Source organism: Melanerpes formicivorus, unplaced genomic scaffold (assembly GCF_026170545.1).
Source record: "Melanerpes formicivorus ecotype bairdi unplaced genomic scaffold, bMelFor1.0.p_v2 SCAF_2, whole genome shotgun sequence".
In the NCBI taxonomy this organism is placed as follows: domain Eukaryota; kingdom Metazoa; phylum Chordata; class Aves; order Piciformes; family Picidae; genus Melanerpes; species Melanerpes formicivorus.
Window position 1 is genome coordinate 20,127,095 of NW_027142354.1, and position 18,498 is coordinate 20,145,592.

Genomic DNA, 18,498 nt, shown 5'->3' on the forward strand with positions numbered 1-18,498 from the left:
GAGTCTGTGACCGTTTGAGGCTGTGCCTTTAAGAAAGGGAATATGGTGGACGGATGTTGGTAAACGAAAGAAGAATCTAAACTAATTTCATTGGTGAAGTGGGAGGAAGCACCTTCTGAACTGGGAGTGCAGGAAGGTATACTGGGCTTTCCAGCACTTTTCTGCAGTCTTGCTTCCGCTTTTCCTTCGGGCAGCAGCTTTCTGTGCTGGGCTTTCTGCCAAGGCTTCGGCCTTGAAACTGATAAAGGCCGGTATTAACTCCCTTCCAATTAACACAAACTGCTTCTAACATTTTTTTTTTTTCTCTCTTTTCTCTCTTTCTCTCTCTTTTCTAACCTATTCTGGGGAAAAGGGGGAGAGAGGGGAGAGCGGAGGTGGGAAACCCCCCTCAGCAGAGGGGGGAACTCTCATTTCTGTGCTACTCTATTGTATATCTTTGTATATATTGTACATATTGTAAATTTGTATATATTCCCCTGCATATCCTACATTGCTTTGTAAATATACAGCTCCACTGCTTTGCTCATTCAGCTGTGAGTTTTTTTTCCTTTCCCTTCAATTTTCTTTACCTTTACATTACAGGGGGGAGGGAGGAGGCTTTTGGGCCTTACCCTTCCAACCCTACGACAGTCCTATTTACTAACTCCTTGAAGAGCTGGAATTTTGCTTTCCTACAATTGAGAGTCCTAACTATGCTTCTCCTGGGCTTCATATTCCTCAGACAGTGAAGTGCACAAGTGTATGACCACTGCAGGCCAACCTGATCAGGCAGCCTGTAGTAGACTCCTACCACAAGGCTCCCCTTATTGTCGCAATTCCTAATTCCTAGCTCATAGCTATTCTTTAGCAACAACTCTTCGCACTCTAACCACTTCTTTGCACAGAGGGCAACATCTCCACCCCTTCTTCCTCTCCTGTCCCTTCTGAACAGCTTGTAGCCATTGACAGTTACACTCCAGTTGTAGGATTCATCCCACCAAGTTTCCATAATTGCCACCATGTCATAGCTTTCACCTAGTAGGGTAGCTTACAACTCCTCCTGTTCGTTGCCCATGCTGTGTGCATTGGTGTAGAGGCACCTCAGCTGGGCCATGTCACCTTCTTAGAGGGGCATCCCACTGTTCCCCCAAGGCATTTCATGGGAGGTACCCTCCTGTCTCCCATTACCTCAGAGAACCATGGCTCAGCTCTGTAAGACCTTGCCTTTGCTGCAGTGTTCACAGCATGCTTCAGGGCAACAGGCTGGAGGCCCTAACTATCACCTCACCCTACTAAACCCTGGGGTGTCTTCCTACCACTTGTCACGGACAAATTTGATATTGCCGCCATCTACCACCTCAAGTGAGACGGTAGGCTGTCGTCAGGCTCATCTCTAGTGTGTCTGGTTTTAACCTCTTCCCCCTTTGAGCCTAATTTAATCCTCACAAAGCATGCACATCAGTCCACACCTTCAGCTGACACCCAGTTCAGAGACAAAATATACAGTTATGGGGAAACACTATCTCCACATTTTACCTTCAACTTTTCTTTCATGTTTGAAGTCTCTCTCATCTTCTTGTACTCTTTGATGTCTGTGGTCTGAATTGCAGATTTTGATTTTGAAATCCAGTTCAAGAGCTCAGCGCTTTCAGCATCAAACCTGGTTTAAAAGGCCAAACAATTTTGTCATTTCCCCTGTTCAGTCACACTGTCTTAAAAGTCAGAACTCTTAAAGGTCAGCACATTCCTCAATCCCCAAAAAAGCAAGGCTGCAAACGAGATTCATGTTTCTTGTATTACTACTCATAGGCAACAGTACAGAAGCAGACTTTCAAAAATCTACCACAGTAAAAATTATGTCCATGGTGTTAAACTTTGAGGGAAACCGCAGGTGAATAGTGCAATTTTCTTCTTATTTTTTTTCATACATACCTTCATGCAAACTATTGCTGTTTCTTTTAACATGGCACAAAACATATCTCTCAATGATGAATATTTTACAAGTAACAAACTAAACCTCAGGAACAAGACAAATAAGAATTACAGTTCTAAATTTCCTAGAAGTCTGCAGTACTATTTCATTTGAAAAAGCTAGCAGCTTAAGAACTCATGGCAGTGACAGTGGACATTTTTGAATACAGCTTAATATTTTTGGCTAGGGTGGATGTTCTACAGAGCTAGAGAAAAGAACAGATACACTACACAGAGCACATGTCAGGATATATTACAATTATACAACTTAACATAATCTAAATTCTAATATGGAATATAGCAGCCTACCAACAAATGCAGTAGTCACTGTTAGTCACAGGTTTGCATGGCACTTTGACCTTTTTAACCAAAGATGAGATGTCTTTCAAGAAAAAAAAAAAACAACAAATACCTATTTGTCTTTCAGCAAAGGAGCTGAGATACAAAAGTCTAAAGACACAGTTTTGTGAGAAACAAAACACCCCCATTGCCAAAGGAAGCTGCAGGTTTTCTCCCACTCTGTTAACAAGGCTGTACATAACATTTTCTTCACAGTCCTCAAACCCAACTTTACAGTCAAAACTTAAGTATCCCTCACTTACACAAAAGTGGAATCGAAGCCATGACAAAGATATGAGCCTACCTAGCACCTAGTGAGCAAGGGAAAATGGCAGTGACATACTTACTTTTTCTTTGTTTCACTGTCCCCTGGGATTTGCCTTTTCTTTGGGGGTGGTGGTGGAGGCAACTCTTGTCGGAGCTGTTTAACCACTACCTCTTCCTTCAATAATGTTTCTGCAGCAGTCTTTTGTGAGACCTGTGACATCCCTATGCTTCCTACAGCTTGAGTTACCTACAGAAAATAATTTAACAAAAGGGGTAAATGTCATTTTTAACAGAAGCTGAATTGCTTTTGTTTAGTTACTTTTATTCACCAATCATAAAAGCCCATCTATTGACTCCTACAAATGACCATGTCTAGCTGTCATGAAGTATCTTTAACACAGATGCACTGCTGAGAAAAATTTCCCTATTCTCAATTTACAGATAGGAATCAAGCATCAAAATCCTCAGTTCAGTTAGAATTTCATGCCAGTTCAAGTGAACTAAAAATAAAGAGGATAGTCTCAAGCTGCACCAGGGGAGCTTTAGGCTGGATGTTCCTCATTGAAACAGTGATTGGCCATTGGAATGCGCTGCCCAGGGAGGTGGTGGAGTCACCATCACTGGAGATGTTTAGGAAGAGAGTGGATGGGGTGCTTAGTGCCATGGTTTAGTCAATTAGATAGTGTTGGATGATAGGTTGGACTCAATCTCAAAGGTCTTTTCCAACCTGGTTAATTCTATTCTAAAAAACAAAACTAAAAATGTATACAACACTTCTTTTATCTCTTTATTGCTTGTTGCACAGAAAGAACTAAGATCCTTAGGTTTATTAATATACTATTCTATATTTTATACTCATATACCATAAAACCAAGCGTAGATATCAAAAAGAGCTGATAAACAGTGGATTTGACTCAAACACTCACTGAAGTCAATATAAACCTTCCACACTTGAACAAAATATAAAGTAAGTCTCATGGGAATCAACCTGTACATTCTAACTATGTGTTCCATATTTAGAGGAGGGAAAGTGAAAAAATGAAGACAGGATTTGGCACTCCCCACTGCCTTGAATTAAATGTAAGAACAAATTAGAGCCACATGGCTGAAATGGACACCTACTCAGACTACACAAATCAGTCACTACACACCAACTGTTTGTAAATCAGTGCTGCAGCCTTCATCATAGTATTTTATTACTGTAAAAAAGGACATGAGTCACAAAACTATCAAACAAAATTCTCAAAGGAGCCAATGGGAGTTCTATCTAAATAAAAACATGGAGCACTCAAAGTAAACACTTAACAAACCAGCTTGACTATTCAGCACTATTTAAAACAAACAACTACTCCATTTTCAACAGATGAGAGATCATATGCAAGCATTTACGCTCTATGAGTGACTCCCATTTATTTATCTATCTATTCTGGGGTTTAAGTTTTGCCTTTGTTTTCATTTAGTATCAGATTCTATCTAGTTCCAGCACTCTTATAATGTTTAAATACTTTTATATTGATTGATAATACACAGCAAGCCAGCTTTATCAGAAAAATGAAGCTTAATCTGTGTGAGAAATAAGTAATGCTATTAGGTATTGAGTAATAGGTTGGACTTGATGATCTCTGAGGTCTTTTCCAACGTGGCTGATTCTGTGATAGCAATAGTCAGGTTAACAACTCGGGGTTCTGAAGAGCAAAAAATGAAAGCAACTTTGTCAGCAGATAAAGTCATGAAAGAGCACTCACCTACTTCTTTAGCATGATGCCAAGAATTTGCTTGGGCAATTTTGCTCACAGTATCACCAAGGTTTGCACATATACAGACACCTAAATAGCTTAAAAGTAATATTGTCTTGTTAAGTACCTGGTTTGAGTAATCTTCTAGCTTCTGAACCAAACTGTCCCATCTCTGAGTTAGATCTTCTTGATCCTGATCAATTTTACTGCATGCTCTGTCATTTCCAATTATTTGGGCGACATCCTGACCTAGCTCATTTAGCTGGTCTAGCGTTTGCCTTTTCATACCCATGTCTTCTTTCAAAATCTGAAGTTAAAAGAAAACATTAAAAGATGACATCAAGAATTTCACCAACTCCTGGCTTTTAATTCCATAGCAGGGAGGGAAAACATGCTAGCTGAGTCAGATGTACCATAGGTTTCAAAACTGTCTACTGTGTAACAAAGCACCAACAAACATGCTTAAGAGCACAGCCCTGAGACAGGGCTCACCACCTTGGAAAAGCGATGGAGTAAGCTGTACATATTTTTTTTAAATCGAGTGTTTTTAAAATCAAGAATTTGGCAAGGATAGGATATTTGCCTGGCTTTCAAAGTACCATGCATTCACAGCTCTTACTGGGTTCTAAACAGTAATTTGCAGTTCATTTAGCCTATGAGGTTTGACAGGACAGAGCAGGATAGTGATACTCACTGCTAGCTTTCGAACATTTACACTCAGGTCTGTTTGATCTTTAAAGTTGCTTGTCTGGACCTTACTCAAAGCCTCCTCTTTCTCAGTCAACCAAGCCTTCAATAAGCACTGCAGGTCATACAAAAAAAATAAAGGGGGGGGGCACAAGAAAATAGCAAGTTTGTCAAATTGCTACTGACAATTCCTTCTTTAGGATCTTTGCATTCAAAGCATATTTCTGCAGTCTTATATGCAGGAATTTCAGTTGGCATTAATAAAAAAAGGTATTAAAAAAAACAGATCAGAAAACTAAGTAACAAAACAATTTCAATAAAACCATTCCTCAATATACCACAGCACTTCCCACATAGTTAGTTATAGCAACAAGAGATCCCCCATAAAGATGATGTGGGACTTAGAAATTATTTTAGGATTAAATACATGAAAATGGTATGTCATTTTTCTTTCATTCTCCACCCTTCTTACTCTGTGATTCAAAACCAGCCATTATAAACATCTTCCCACAGAAGCTACACCACTCATAATTCAGAGTTATTTTTAGTCCAGGCAGCCAAAGACATGATACTAATTAGTTACCTCCCTGTTTACTGTACCTACTTCCAATTGCAAAATATCTTCAGCAAATACTATCTCATTAACTACTGCATGCTGAAGCAGTCTGTCCTGATAAGCAATAACTCAGGGGTCTTGAGCTTTTTCTGGTTTGTGGGGTTTTGTCTGGTGGTGGTGGTATCATTTGTTTGTTTGGGGTTTTTGGCTTCGTGTTGTTGGGTTTGGTGGGTTGGTTTTTTTTGTTTGGTTGTGGGTTTTGTTTGGTGTTTTTTTGGGGGGGTGGGCGTAGGGGGGTGTTTTTTGGGTTTTTTTTTAGGAAAGCTGTCCTGGGTGTTGCTTTCTTGCTTTTCTTCAGTCACAGCACTCCTACGGAAACTCCAGAATAACTGGCACCAAGTGTTAGGAAGGATTTTATACGTAATATGTTGTAACAGGTTGCTAAATTATACTGGGCTCTCTCTGAAGCTCAGTCGGATGGCCACTAGAACACTGTTACTCCTCTAGTGCTTTAAAGCAGCCATATAAATAAAGTGATACAGCAATGCAGATTCTTTTCTTCTCTGAACAACACACTTCAGTACAGCCAGTGGGCACCACAGTCTAGTGGTATAGTTTTGGCATTGTCCCAGAACTAACTACATCAACTTTCAGGCCATAGGATTAAGGCAGTTTACATTGCCAGTGTACATCAATAAACAAAACAAAGATAGCAAATACAACAGTGGTGAGATGTCATAAGGCTGTGAGAAATGAAATTATAATACCACACTCTGGAAATATCATGCTGGCATCCCAGCCAACATATTTTATGCACAAAGGAAGCTTAAAAACCCTTCAATGTATTCAATTAATTTCTGCTAAATCAGCAATCAATGATCAGTCTCCATGGAAAACTGAAACATGATTCTCACAGTGCTAGAAAATATCTGGCACTGATTGAAGAATTTGTTTCCTGAATGGTAAGGTTTGTGTTGACTTGGCAATGCGGTTTCCAAACATTTTCCAGGCAGCCACAAAAAGGCTGATGCATCACGTTGCTCAATCTCTCCATCTGGCTGGGCAAAATGGAAAGCTACAGTAACTGAATGTTTTAGTTACTTTCATATGAACAGTTCGTTAACACAAAAGTTTTCAATTAGCTTCAAATTGCAATTTTCATAGGTCTCTTGATAATTCTTGAGGACAGAGAATTGTATTCAAACCTGTTGGCAATAAATGCATTGTTCAGAGTTGAAAAACCACTTAAAATAAACTTCTACTTCCTCATTACTGCCTATCTGAAATTCTACATGGAATAGACCACAAATGAATTTTTTTCAGCTTTACAGAGCAAAATAATTACATACTATTTAAAAAAAAATAAAAAAAGAATGCAAAGCAACTCCACTACTTTCTTAACAAGCATTGCAGTAGTCAATGAGTGGTCACTTTCCCCCAGACAAATGTAACCGTGGAAGAGGAGAGAAACATGGTCACATAGGGTCATCAAAACAGAGCATTTGAAGCCTTCACCCTGACTTACAGAATGAGGATTTTTGAGAAATCATAGTATCAGTCAGGGTTGGAAGGGACTACAAGGATCATCTAGTTCCAACCTCCCTGCCATGGGCAGGGACACCCCACACTAGATCAGGCTGGCCAGAGCCTCGTCCAGCCTGGTCTAAACACCTCCAGGGACGGGGCCTCAACCACCTCCCTGGACAACCCATTCCAGGACTTCACCATTCTCAGGGTGAAGAACTTCCTCCTCACATCCAGTCTGAATCTCCCCACCTCCAGCTTCATTCCATTCCCCAATCCTTATTTCTCAACTCAGAAATTTATCTCGCCCAAGAGCTGCCAGAAAATCCTTACACAGAACTTACATATGTACATACACATACGTATGCCCACACGCTAATTTAAAGAAATGTACCTAAATAGATACTTGGCACTGGATAAAACAGAATCTGAGCCTTGGTACTCTATTAACAGCAAGATTATAAGAGCTGCAAATTCAGCTTATTGATATACAGCAGATACAGAAGAGGTCAGAGAGAAATACACATGCAACCCCCAAAAATGCAGACACAACATCCCTGTCAAAGAAACCAGGCTGTGACAGATAGCAACAGCTATATCAGCACTGCTCCACTCCTCTTAAGTGTCTAAAAAACAATATAAATTTGTGTGTACTGCAGAGTTATAACAATAGCTTACAGAAATAAACACCATCATTTAAGAAAACCAAATGATTTAAGTAAAACCTTCAAAGGAAAAGCCATCAAGTATTTTAAACTGAGAGACAAAAATAAACTCTAGGACTAGACATGCCAATGTAACACACACAGTTATCTTACCACATTTTCAGTGCCATCACTAACTTGTGTTTGAACATTATCTTTAATACAGATGTAAAATGTGTGATATCAAAGGAAGAAAAACTCACAATGCCATCACCTTCACAATTCAACTGTTTGCCTAAATTCAGCAAAATGAGACAAGCTGCATGCTTCACTATATTGACCATGGTTTATGGTGCTGATTTTGAAAACACTATATATTGATTAGTTGATCACAAACATGTTCATGTTTCCATGCTGGAAGTACATATACCTTAATTAGTAAAATTTATGTAATTAAACCACCAAATACCTAGTAATGCATTGTTACTTTTGTTATCATGGATATTCCCAATTCTTGGCCACTTTGTAAGCTTTCTTGAAAGTTATTTTATAAGGAGTTATTAACTTTCTTACTTAAGGAAAATACTTCTTTTTTGCTGCAAAGCTACTCTGCTCAAGAAACACTGAGAATCTAAACAAGAACATAAAATCGAGTTTTCCAGGGCTTTTTTTCTGAGTGTTGTTAAACCCTTTTAAAGAGGCTTGTGAGGTTTTTGTTTGGCTGATTTTTCTTCTCTTCAGATCAACCAGTCACTTTGGGTATCTGAAGGGCTACTAACCTGTTCTTCCAGCAGCTCCTGCCATAAAAGCTGAATTTCTTGCAACTTGACCCGTCGCTCTTCAGTCCAGCGACAAACCGCTGTCCACCGCTCGCCAAGCCTCTACAAAGGCAAGACACACAAACATTCACAAGCCTCAAAAGAAACTCACAGTAACCTCTTTCTACATCGTAGCTACTTCCTTGCCAGTAATTGCCACTGTTGTATCACTCAAAGCTGGAAGTTAAAACCTTCAAGAGCATTCACATATGGTTTTGCTGAAGTCAGGGAGCTATTATGATTGACTTCAAAAGCAGTGAACAAAGTAGCATGAATTCAATTTCAATGAACTGTTTCACACTCTCTATACTTGAGTTACAGTCTAACTTATGACAAGACCCCAAAAAATACTTCACACTATGTTCCCCAGATAATTTGTGCCCATGCCTTCAAATATTTTCCCCCATTGGGTATCAACTTCCTAATGAAAGTTATTTATATGAAATAAGTGTTGTACTGTACATCTTCCCATTTGAGTTCAACTGGTGGAAGGATATACTACAAAAGTGCCTAGGGAACTGGGAATGTGAATAGCTGCACTCACCGGGAATTGAGTTTGAAAGTCACCAAAGTACTTCTGCAGAGCAAATTTAATAACTCTTTATATTATATTACTTCTAAAAATATATATATACACACACAAACACTACTTTACTTCCTAGTACAAATTGTCTTTAAACACAAAAATGATGATTAGCAATTATATGTGGAGGTTGTAAGTGCCTGGAGCTACAGTTAAAGAGAGCTCTAACATTCTACCTGCAACTGTTCCTCCAGAAGAGCTGTTGCACTTTCCCCGCTGCTTTCATCGACAATGACGACCATGTGCGTTAGGGAGTTTACCTTCACCTGTTCTGTCTCTAGGTCACTTTGCAGGCACTAGAACAGCAAATCAGAGGTTACCAATTTCCAATATATTTTTGTTAATCTGCTATTTAAGTCACAGTGTCTAACAACCACTGTGGCAAAGTACCTCAGATTCAACAATTAAGCACACATTTTACCATTGGGAATCACTGCACAGCTGAAATAAATGTAATAAGTGTTCAATGCAATAAATTGCTCAAAATGAACTCCAAACCATTATGTTAAAATGTGAGAATATGGAGTGCTTTAAGCTGTATGCACCACACCAGGCTAGAACTGCATGGTAACTGCACTGACTTTCTGGTATGGCTGTTACAGGTAACAGAGCTCAAGTGCTTCTATAAAAGACTATTATTATTAACAAGCAAGTATCTTAGGGCATGCCAAAATGGGGGGGGGTGGGGGGGTGTAAAAAAGAAAAATCACTAAGAACATTTGTCTTTTAGCAGTTAACAACATAGTTATCCAAAGTTTCAGCAGTGCCACAAATTGAACATGGTGTTGAAAGACAATAGTAGAAAACTGCAGAAAACATACACATCTGATCACTTTGATATAATCTGGAGATTTAAATATTCAGACAACTTCTAACAGAACCAAGTTCATGGTTAAAGCTTGCCTCCAAAATACCTCTGCAAGATCAATATGCCTTTACAGTAGTGTAAATATCACTTTTCATCCCAGAATATTCTAAGCTACTCTGTGAACCACACACCTCCAGCTCCCCAGACGTTGAAGGCAGAGGAATGCCTAATGTAAATGTGGGACTTAGAATTACACAGACTGAAAACATTCCACAATTCTTGCCCTGTGAGGTGTGCCCCATGCTGCAAAGGTGGTCAAACCTCAGCACTGAATATGAAAACCAAAGGCACAACCACAAGAAGTATTAAATGGCCATCACTCACTTCAAAAAAACCCACAAAACACTGCAGGCTAGAAAGGCTGGACTCCTATCTGGAAACTTAACTAAAAGACAAACCACTTCCAAAACATTGTGCACATCAGAGGCAGAAATCAGTGACTTGAGACGCCCTTCCTGATAGTTTTAGCTCCCACTTATTTAAATCTTCAGGTCTCAAGCATGCTTTAGCAATGCCTGCAAGTCATTAAAGACAAGTTCATCCACATTACTTTCTATGCTGTCCCTCACACCAACAGTTTATCTGGAGAGGCCGCATTTTCTACACAAAGTGAGTGGAACACAATTTCCCCTACAGGTTTTGCTTCCTGCTATAGTCATCAGTGCTTAAGTCTTCAGCTCCAGAAACTTCCAATTCCTTTCTACCCCATCATCATCCTTTTCCAAGTATCAAATGCAGCCCTTCAACATACAGCCACATATGGCTTCTGATACAGTCAAGTTTCTCACCAGCGTACACATCTTTCAAACATTTCTTCCATAAGGTATTACATGAGACAAAAATGTTTACTTTATGTTCTTCCAGCTGTTTTTGAAGGGACTCCAAATCTTCTGCTAAAAGCTGAGATTCCATCTTCTGAATGCGTTCTTCTGTGACCGTCAGCCAGTCAGACAGCTGCTGCAACTGCTGCTTCTGGAGCTCCATCAGCATGTCATGCAGGCTGCAGGGAGAAGCAGGAGTAGAGTTCTCAGAAACAATTTTCCAAGGAAAGAAACTAAGTTCTACTTCCTGTAGGAAAGAAGCAATGCTATTCATAAAGCAGTTAGCTATCATCAAAAAAGATTTTTACTATTAAGCTAAGGAACAGTTAAATATCCTTATTTCTTTCTCAAGAAAAAAGAAAGCTACTGAATTAGGCAATTTATATCAGAAATTGTTTCTTACATCAGGGATTTGCCACTAATAGAGAAGGGGACTGTTTAGAAGGGTTTGTAGTGAAAGGATGAGGGGAAACGGTTTTAAACTGGAGCAGGGTAAATTTAGGTTAGACGTAAAGAGGAAAGTTCTTTACAACAAGAGTGGTAAAATACTGGAACAGGTTGCGGCCCCATTAAGATTAGACTTGATGCGGCCCTGGGCTGCCTGCTGCAGTTGAAAGTGTCCCTACTCATTGTAGGGGGCTTGGACAAGATGACCTTTGAGGGTTCCTTCCAACACAATGCAATTTCTGAATTTGTGAATAAAGCCTCTCCAGAGGGTTGCAACAAAATGCAGTTCCCTTGATGTGTGGCACTCAGCTGGATAACCCACAGGCAGGAAAAACTACTTCTGAGCACTTTTTAGTTGTATAAATGCACATAATTCTACTTCTACTGTATACTTTATTGAGGCTGAAATAGCATAAAGAACACATTTAACTATTGCATCTAAATACCACATATCTAGTCCAGCACATTTACAAAACATAACAAAGTACTTTCATGTAAGAATTAAAAAAAAACAAATCATTTAAACCCATCAATTATATATTCACTTTTAGTTTCTCTTGGAAAGTATGAAAAAAGATGGATTTCATGTCACAAACTGAAAAATGCAATTCTAAAAAACCCTTACAGCTGGATGCAAACCACCTTCTCCAGGATGCAGTAAGCACCAGAAGTTGGTCCTGCAGCTAGCTGTAGGAGAGTTCGCACCACAGTACTCACCGGGACTGCCTGTCCATGCTCTCCACCCTGAGCTCCTCCCAGCGGGAGTTCAGCAGCAGCATTTGCTCCTGGATCTCAAACTCCTCTTCAGGTGACAGATTTCCCTGGGCCACTAGTTGGTTTCCAGCCTGCAGAACACTGCCCACACTGCTCTGATGTGCAGTCAGTTCCATCATAAAACCCTGGAAATGGTACAACTAGCCATGACACTCTGATCTCTGATACAGTTCATGAATTAGTAAACTCCTGCTAAATTGTCATATTTTAAATAGTGCTGCAGAATGAGCTGGCACCTTCAAATACACAAGCATGGCAAATCTGTTGCTGTCTACAACAGAAGATTCTTCATGAGCTACAAAAATTCTGAAACCAGTAAAATAGAGCTAATTGCAGAAAAAAAGCTGACCACCTCAGAGAAAAAGCTCTTTGTAAGAAGAGAGCCTTTGAACAAACGTACCAAGAAAATAAAACACAAACCACAGTCAACAAAACATAAACCAGGATCTGAAGAGTGCTGTAGGAAAGCACACAGAACCCAATGAGTTAATAACAAAAAAAATCACATATTTGCTACAATATCAAAACACCTCTTCCTATGGTTCCTGGCTTTAAAACTATAGCAGGGAGGGTGGAAAAGAAAAAATATCTTTATATTGATTTAAAATCCACTTGTATACACTGACATTAGAACATTTGTTCAGGCTCAGAACAGAACCAAAACAAAGTAATTTGGAAAAAACAACAATGTGTTTCTGAAATAAACTATGCTAATCATGACAGGGAGAATTGACATGATTATTAATTTCATCATTGTCCTCACAGCAGGTGACATACAGATGAACAGGGTGTTTAGTAGTTGGCAGCATATAAACCCAAATCAGCCTGGACCAGACTTTCTTTGTATTATAGCCACCAGCGAGCCAGACACTGAAAACTGATTTTAAAACAAAACAAAACCAAAACCAAGAAACCCCCTACACACACAACACACCACACCCAAAAAAAGTTTCAAAGCATGTTCCCATAAGTTATCCTAAAAGGATGTAGCCTCACCTTCAAGAAGCTATTAGTTCAGCAAAAGACAAAAAAACAAGACAGACAAATCACCATCACATTCAGTTAGAGGTGCTTTTAGTTCAGAAATAAGCAAGACTAAACAAATGGAACTGCAGGATTTAGATAAGGATTAGGAAATTTAAGTTTTGCAACACACACACAAACCCAACAAATTAATTTTCAAGAGAAGCTTACTTCATGGGTGGAAAATTGCTCTTTGACCTCCTCAACATCACCAGATATTTCCTCCTGTTCCCGAAATGTATCCTCAGCTGACAGCAACCACGTAAGAACTTCTTCCAGGGCAACTTGGTAGCTATCCAAGTCCATATCCACCTCTGTCACTGTACTGGGAGTCTCTGCTCTCGAACTGCCCTGTTCCTCTTCAAGTGCTACAGCCTAGGCAGCCAAGAGAAAAGTGATGTCTTAGAAGTGCACAGAAGGTGCCTTCCCAAATGATACAAAACCAGAACAACGAAGATCCCTTTTAATCCTTCATATACATTTTAATGAGAAGGACCACAGTCATTAGTAAGGAACTTTCATTTTGAAATAACGAACCCAAATAGAAAAGACAACTTTAATCTTGCCTTTTTAACAATGAATCTTACACCCAACAAAAACCCATCACTAACAAAACAAGTCATAGTATCATAGTGTCAGTCAGGGTTGGAAGGGACCACAAGGATCATCTAGTTCCAAGCCCCCTGCCATGGGCAGGGACAGCCCACACTAGATCAGGCTGGCTAAAGCCTCATCCAGTCCTATGGAAAACTTCCAGAATTTGGGCCCCCCACCTCCAGCTTGCTAAGACAAATGAGAAAGCAGCATTAACATGGAACTTTCTACCTCAATACACAAAATTTCACACTTGAATCAGTAGAGAAGAAAAAGGAAGATTAAATTAAAGTCAGTCCAAAGAAAGACGCTGTGATTTTCCCTGTATTCCAATGTATTGCACAAGATGGAAAGCATGTTTCAGAGGTAACAGACAAGCTTGAAGATCAGCTAAAATTACAGCTCAAGAAAAGTAGATATTGATGACAAACACACCTGCTGCATACTGAAATCTCCATCCTCACATTCCTGCTTGTATCTCCTTGGAAGGGTCTCCACTTCCCGGATATCTTCCATGGTGACTTGCTTAGGAAGGACCTCAAACAAAGATGTTAAATACATAATAATAGATTTTTTGTCTGGAAGCTGTACAGCAACGTCTGCATCAAAAAGACAAAACATGGGGGAAAACAAGTGAGGAAGCTGCTTTTCTAAATACAGAATTGCAGTTGAGAATTTACAAATAGTGTAAATCACAGGTTCTCCTGTTAATTAGCCTTTAGTAGACTTTAATTTAAGAGCCTAGGTTCAACATAAGTTGAAAGCAGCATGAAGTAAAAAGAAAGGCTATTTTTTCTGCATTCAGCAGAGAATTCACATTAAAAGGTGTGATGACATTTTTAAGTAAGAGCCCAAATCTGAAGTTACTAGGAGATAAAAACTGTTTAGCAGAAATTGTTTTGGAGCATCTCCCAAGCAGAAATGCAGTTCAGGGACATGTTCCAAATAAACATTTTCACTTAGGCTCTATCCCCACTCACAGTACTGGTCAGCTCATTTTCTCACTTTTTATATGGAAGAGCATTTCATTAACTCAGGTTCCCTTATGTCTCAGTTTATGAGTGCTGTTCCTTCAGTTAATTTGTGTTTTGGGGTTCTATTTTGGCTTGTTTGGGTTTTTTGAAAAAGAAGGTGGTGCTTGAATCTATAAAGTTTGAGAGCAGAATAGATCTTTGGAGGTTCACTTCAAAGTAGAGCAACAGCTCAGGATTTTAAAAAGGAGCCATAAAAGTTTCCTGGAAAGCATTCCTAATCAGCACTTACAGCTAATGCTACTCAGTGTATAGTAAAGAACAAAAGATGATGAGCTCTTAAGCTATCCCATTCTACATAATGCTCTACATCATCTGAAAAGCACAGACCTCTGTCTCAGAATTCCTACCTAAAATAGAACAAAGTCATAATACCAACTTCAGTATACTGTCTCTGAACAACATTCAAAAGTTGAAGCATGTGCATACCCTTATCCTACAAACTGGATTCTTTTAACGTAAGTTTAAGGATTTGAAACAAAATACCATCACACAAAACTGCTGGAATTATTATACATAGTAAATGTCAATAGAAGATATTTCTTTTAAGAGAGCTCAAAAAAAGCTTCTAGTCAAGTAAAAAAAAAAAAAACTATATCCCACCTTCGGGATCCAAAAGTTTCTCAATTCCCAAGTGGTTCTTGGCTGTGCTGAAAGCATGTTCCAGTCTCTCAACTGGGGACATCTTTAGAACTTTATCCCAGCTGAACAGCTCAGGTCTAAGGATAAAGACAAAACAGGAAAAGTAGTAATCTTCACCTGAATAAAAATATGAAGTTACAGATATGAAGATAGCTACCTTACACACACAAAATAGAAACAAGTGCATATACATAAATGCAAATATGTGTTTTATTACTGAGAATCTGACAATCACAAATCAATTCCATTGACTGCACGTCCACAGCAACATCCACTTTCCATTCTACATATTCTCTACATATTTATCCATTGACTTCAATAGAAGATTAAATACTACTAAGAAGAACATAAATTCTGTGTTTAAAATGTATTCCAGAACCAGCTTCCTTGAACTGTTTCTTTCATAACATTAATGTTATTACCTGCTTTCTGTGTCAGGCTCCGCTGGGTAATCAAGAGTCACTTTGTTCCCAGAGTGTGTAATTCCAAACTTCTGCTGTGGCTCAGTGACCACTTCCAGATGATCAGAGCCAGAAGCAGCAGCAGTCCCCAACCCTACTGACTCAACCTGTCCCAGGGTCATTTTGCCCACTTCAGGGAACTTTAAAAAAAACAACCATACCCACACAGAAAAAGCATCCCAAAGCAATCCCATTGTAAGTGTTCATGAGAGTCATGACGCAAATCAGAACAAGGAGCTGATCCATTTACAGTGCCAGCAGTCTTCATCTCTCATCTGGTTAACCAAACCAAATTTCCAGTCCAGCTGAGTACCCAAAACATACCAGCAAGTCTCAAGAGGAAAGGAAACACCACTCTCTCCTAGTGGTACCCACACCGGACAGTGCACCAGCAGCCTAGTACTACAGCAACACAGCTGCAAGGCTAGAGAGCCATAAAAGTACTTTTCATTCCTCTGTAATAGTGGATTCTCATTGAAAGTCTGCTGTTGGTTCTGTGTTTTATAGAGGATGGAGGAAGAGATGGACTTTCATTCTTTTAATACTTAATTCTGTTATAAATTGTCATGAGACTATCCTTTTAACAGCTGTGGAGTCATGATACTTTCTGAATCAGAAAGGCATAAGTCATCATGGCCTGAGAAACAGAAAGCCAGAGGAAGGCAGGGTACGCAAAGATCCTAAAAGAAGCTAGTGGAATACTGTGTCTCCATGCAAGAAACAACAAGGATAACCAGATTCCTACAAAATGCTTTAACAGAAATATTTATTTGAAAAGCACATTTCACAGGTATGTTGTATGTGCACGACTTGCACACCGCCACAATGACACCTTCTAATAAAATTCAATCTAGGTATTTACTCATGAGAAAGAAAATTGTACCAAAGGGTATAACTCAATTCAAAGAGGAACAAGGATAATATTAGGAAACAAAGCAGACCAGCACAGCAAAATGTTCAATGTTCTATTACCTGATATAATTTTATTACGTACTCCAGGTGTTACAAAGGTATTAGATAATATAGCCAAGAAGTAGCACTACTAACAATTGTTGATAAATACACAGAAAGGAAAGCAACCAGGATGCAGAAAAGATCTGTATTGTGTCATCTTAAGCTAAATTTAAAAAGCAATATTGAAAATACCCCTCAGGCAGGAAAGCACTACTGTCTGGGTAAGTTAAACAGCTTTTTTGTCTTAACACTTCTGCAACCTGCCCCAAACTCCTTGCTTTTTGTAAGTGCTTTTTAAAGCTGACCTAAATTTAAACTCAGCTCAAAAGTTCTCAGAAGCATAGGGAAATGGCTACAGGATAGGTGCCCAGGGACAGAAAAACTAAATTCTGACAGTAGCAGCTGCCAGGCTCCCAGGAAGAGGGAATAAAAGGCTCAGAGATCAGCAGAGCCAGGTAAATGAAAAATTTTAGGAAACCAGAGAAAGGCACAGTTACTCAGTTTTCAGCAGGTGCTTTTGCTGCTTAAGAGTGCTCTGAAAAGGGCAGAGCTCACAGACTTCAAATCCCACAAAGACCAAGAGCAGTCACAACACATAAGGACCAAAAAACAGCCTGAGGCAAATTTTGCTACCTCTGCCCCTTTTGTTTCTTTCATGTCACCTAGATCTCAGTTACGTCTCAGTCTGCAATTAACTTATCACAAAGCTTCACACATTCATCAGCAGAGTAATACCACTACAGGCAATAACACCACTATGAAAAGTACTAGTACATCTCACATTATCCAGGGACCTGGTAATACAGAAAGTTCAGAGATACCTTCGCTAGCACTGCTCTGCCTTTCCAGAGCAGTCCTTCCAAACTTTCAGGAGCCCTCAGTGTGATGCAGGTCTCCCCCACACATATCCATGCGGGATGAACACAAATCAGCTCTGGTCTACCACCAAGCCTGTGACAGAGGCTGTTATTTCAGGCAGCACAGGCCAAAATGGGTACTTCAGAGCAGAGAACAACAGGCTCAAAGTTAACATACACTTCTGTGAGCACTGTGCATCTGCTGGGTACAAATATTCTGTATGTTTGTACAACATTTGCAGGGTCAGAAGCCTGGTGGCCAGGAGGTCTGGTTAAATTATAAAAATCACTATACCATTGCTACATTAAAACAGTATTTATGGTTAAGAACAGTTGGCCCTTGCAAAGCAATGAGCTGACTTAATTTCAGGTATAGTGAAATAGAAATGATTGTCCAGGAGTAGATCTCAGAAAATTTCTTTATTTTCAAGTAAAAAAGTGATGACTTAGACTATCAAAGATTTCTCCAAAATTCAAACACGAAAGACCTGTGCACGGATGCTTTAATGTCATTCCTTATGAAGTACCATGAACAAACTAAGGAACACTCTACCTGAAGTATTCTATTACCCTTTGATTTTCACACTCAGCAGTTCTCCTGAAAGAACTGTGTACTTTGTCTTTCAAGCAAGATATTTTCAAAAGCCAACAAAAGCTACACAGTCTGACTTTCTTATTCCTTTATTTTGAAGCTGCTGTGTCTTCCTACTCAAATGACCTAGCAGGCTCCAGATGAAGAAATTATTCCCTTTGCAGAAAGAGGGCAGGAGGAAGGAAGTACACAGGAAGGAGTGGTCAAGCCCCCATGCAGAGACGTGTTCAGCATATTCTCTGTATAGTGCACACTAAGTGGGGTGTAAATCCACTTCAGTTAGTGTGCATGCATGTGCAGAAGCCAAGAGTTACATTGCTGCCTTTCCTC

General features: G+C 39.4%; 1 protein-coding gene across 6 annotated transcripts in view; it reads right to left on the reverse strand.

The window, feature by feature from the left end:
• Positions 1-18,498, reverse strand: part of UTRN (utrophin) — a 389,650-nt gene that overhangs the window by 286,957 nt on the left and 84,195 nt on the right. For all 6 annotated transcript variants that reach the window (XR_010989004.1, XM_068152489.1, XM_068152498.1 and 3 more), the window contains 11 exons: positions 15,266-15,381; positions 14,067-14,230; positions 13,209-13,412; positions 11,958-12,139; positions 10,822-10,972; positions 9,281-9,400; positions 8,483-8,584; positions 4,987-5,094; positions 4,420-4,599; positions 2,637-2,803; positions 1,516-1,639 (listed from right to left, as the gene is read on the reverse strand). Coding sequence is in view for 5 of the 6 variants with exons in the window: in XM_068152489.1 (XP_068008590.1) it covers positions 1,516-1,639; positions 2,637-2,803; positions 4,420-4,599; positions 4,987-5,094; positions 8,483-8,584; positions 9,281-9,400; positions 10,822-10,972; positions 11,958-12,139; positions 13,209-13,412; positions 14,067-14,230; positions 15,266-15,381 (1,618 nt within the window). In the remaining variant the exon portion in view is untranslated. The remainder of the gene's footprint in view (positions 1-1,515; positions 1,640-2,636; positions 2,804-4,419; positions 4,600-4,986; positions 5,095-8,482; positions 8,585-9,280; positions 9,401-10,821; positions 10,973-11,957; positions 12,140-13,208; positions 13,413-14,066; positions 14,231-15,265; positions 15,382-18,498) is intronic.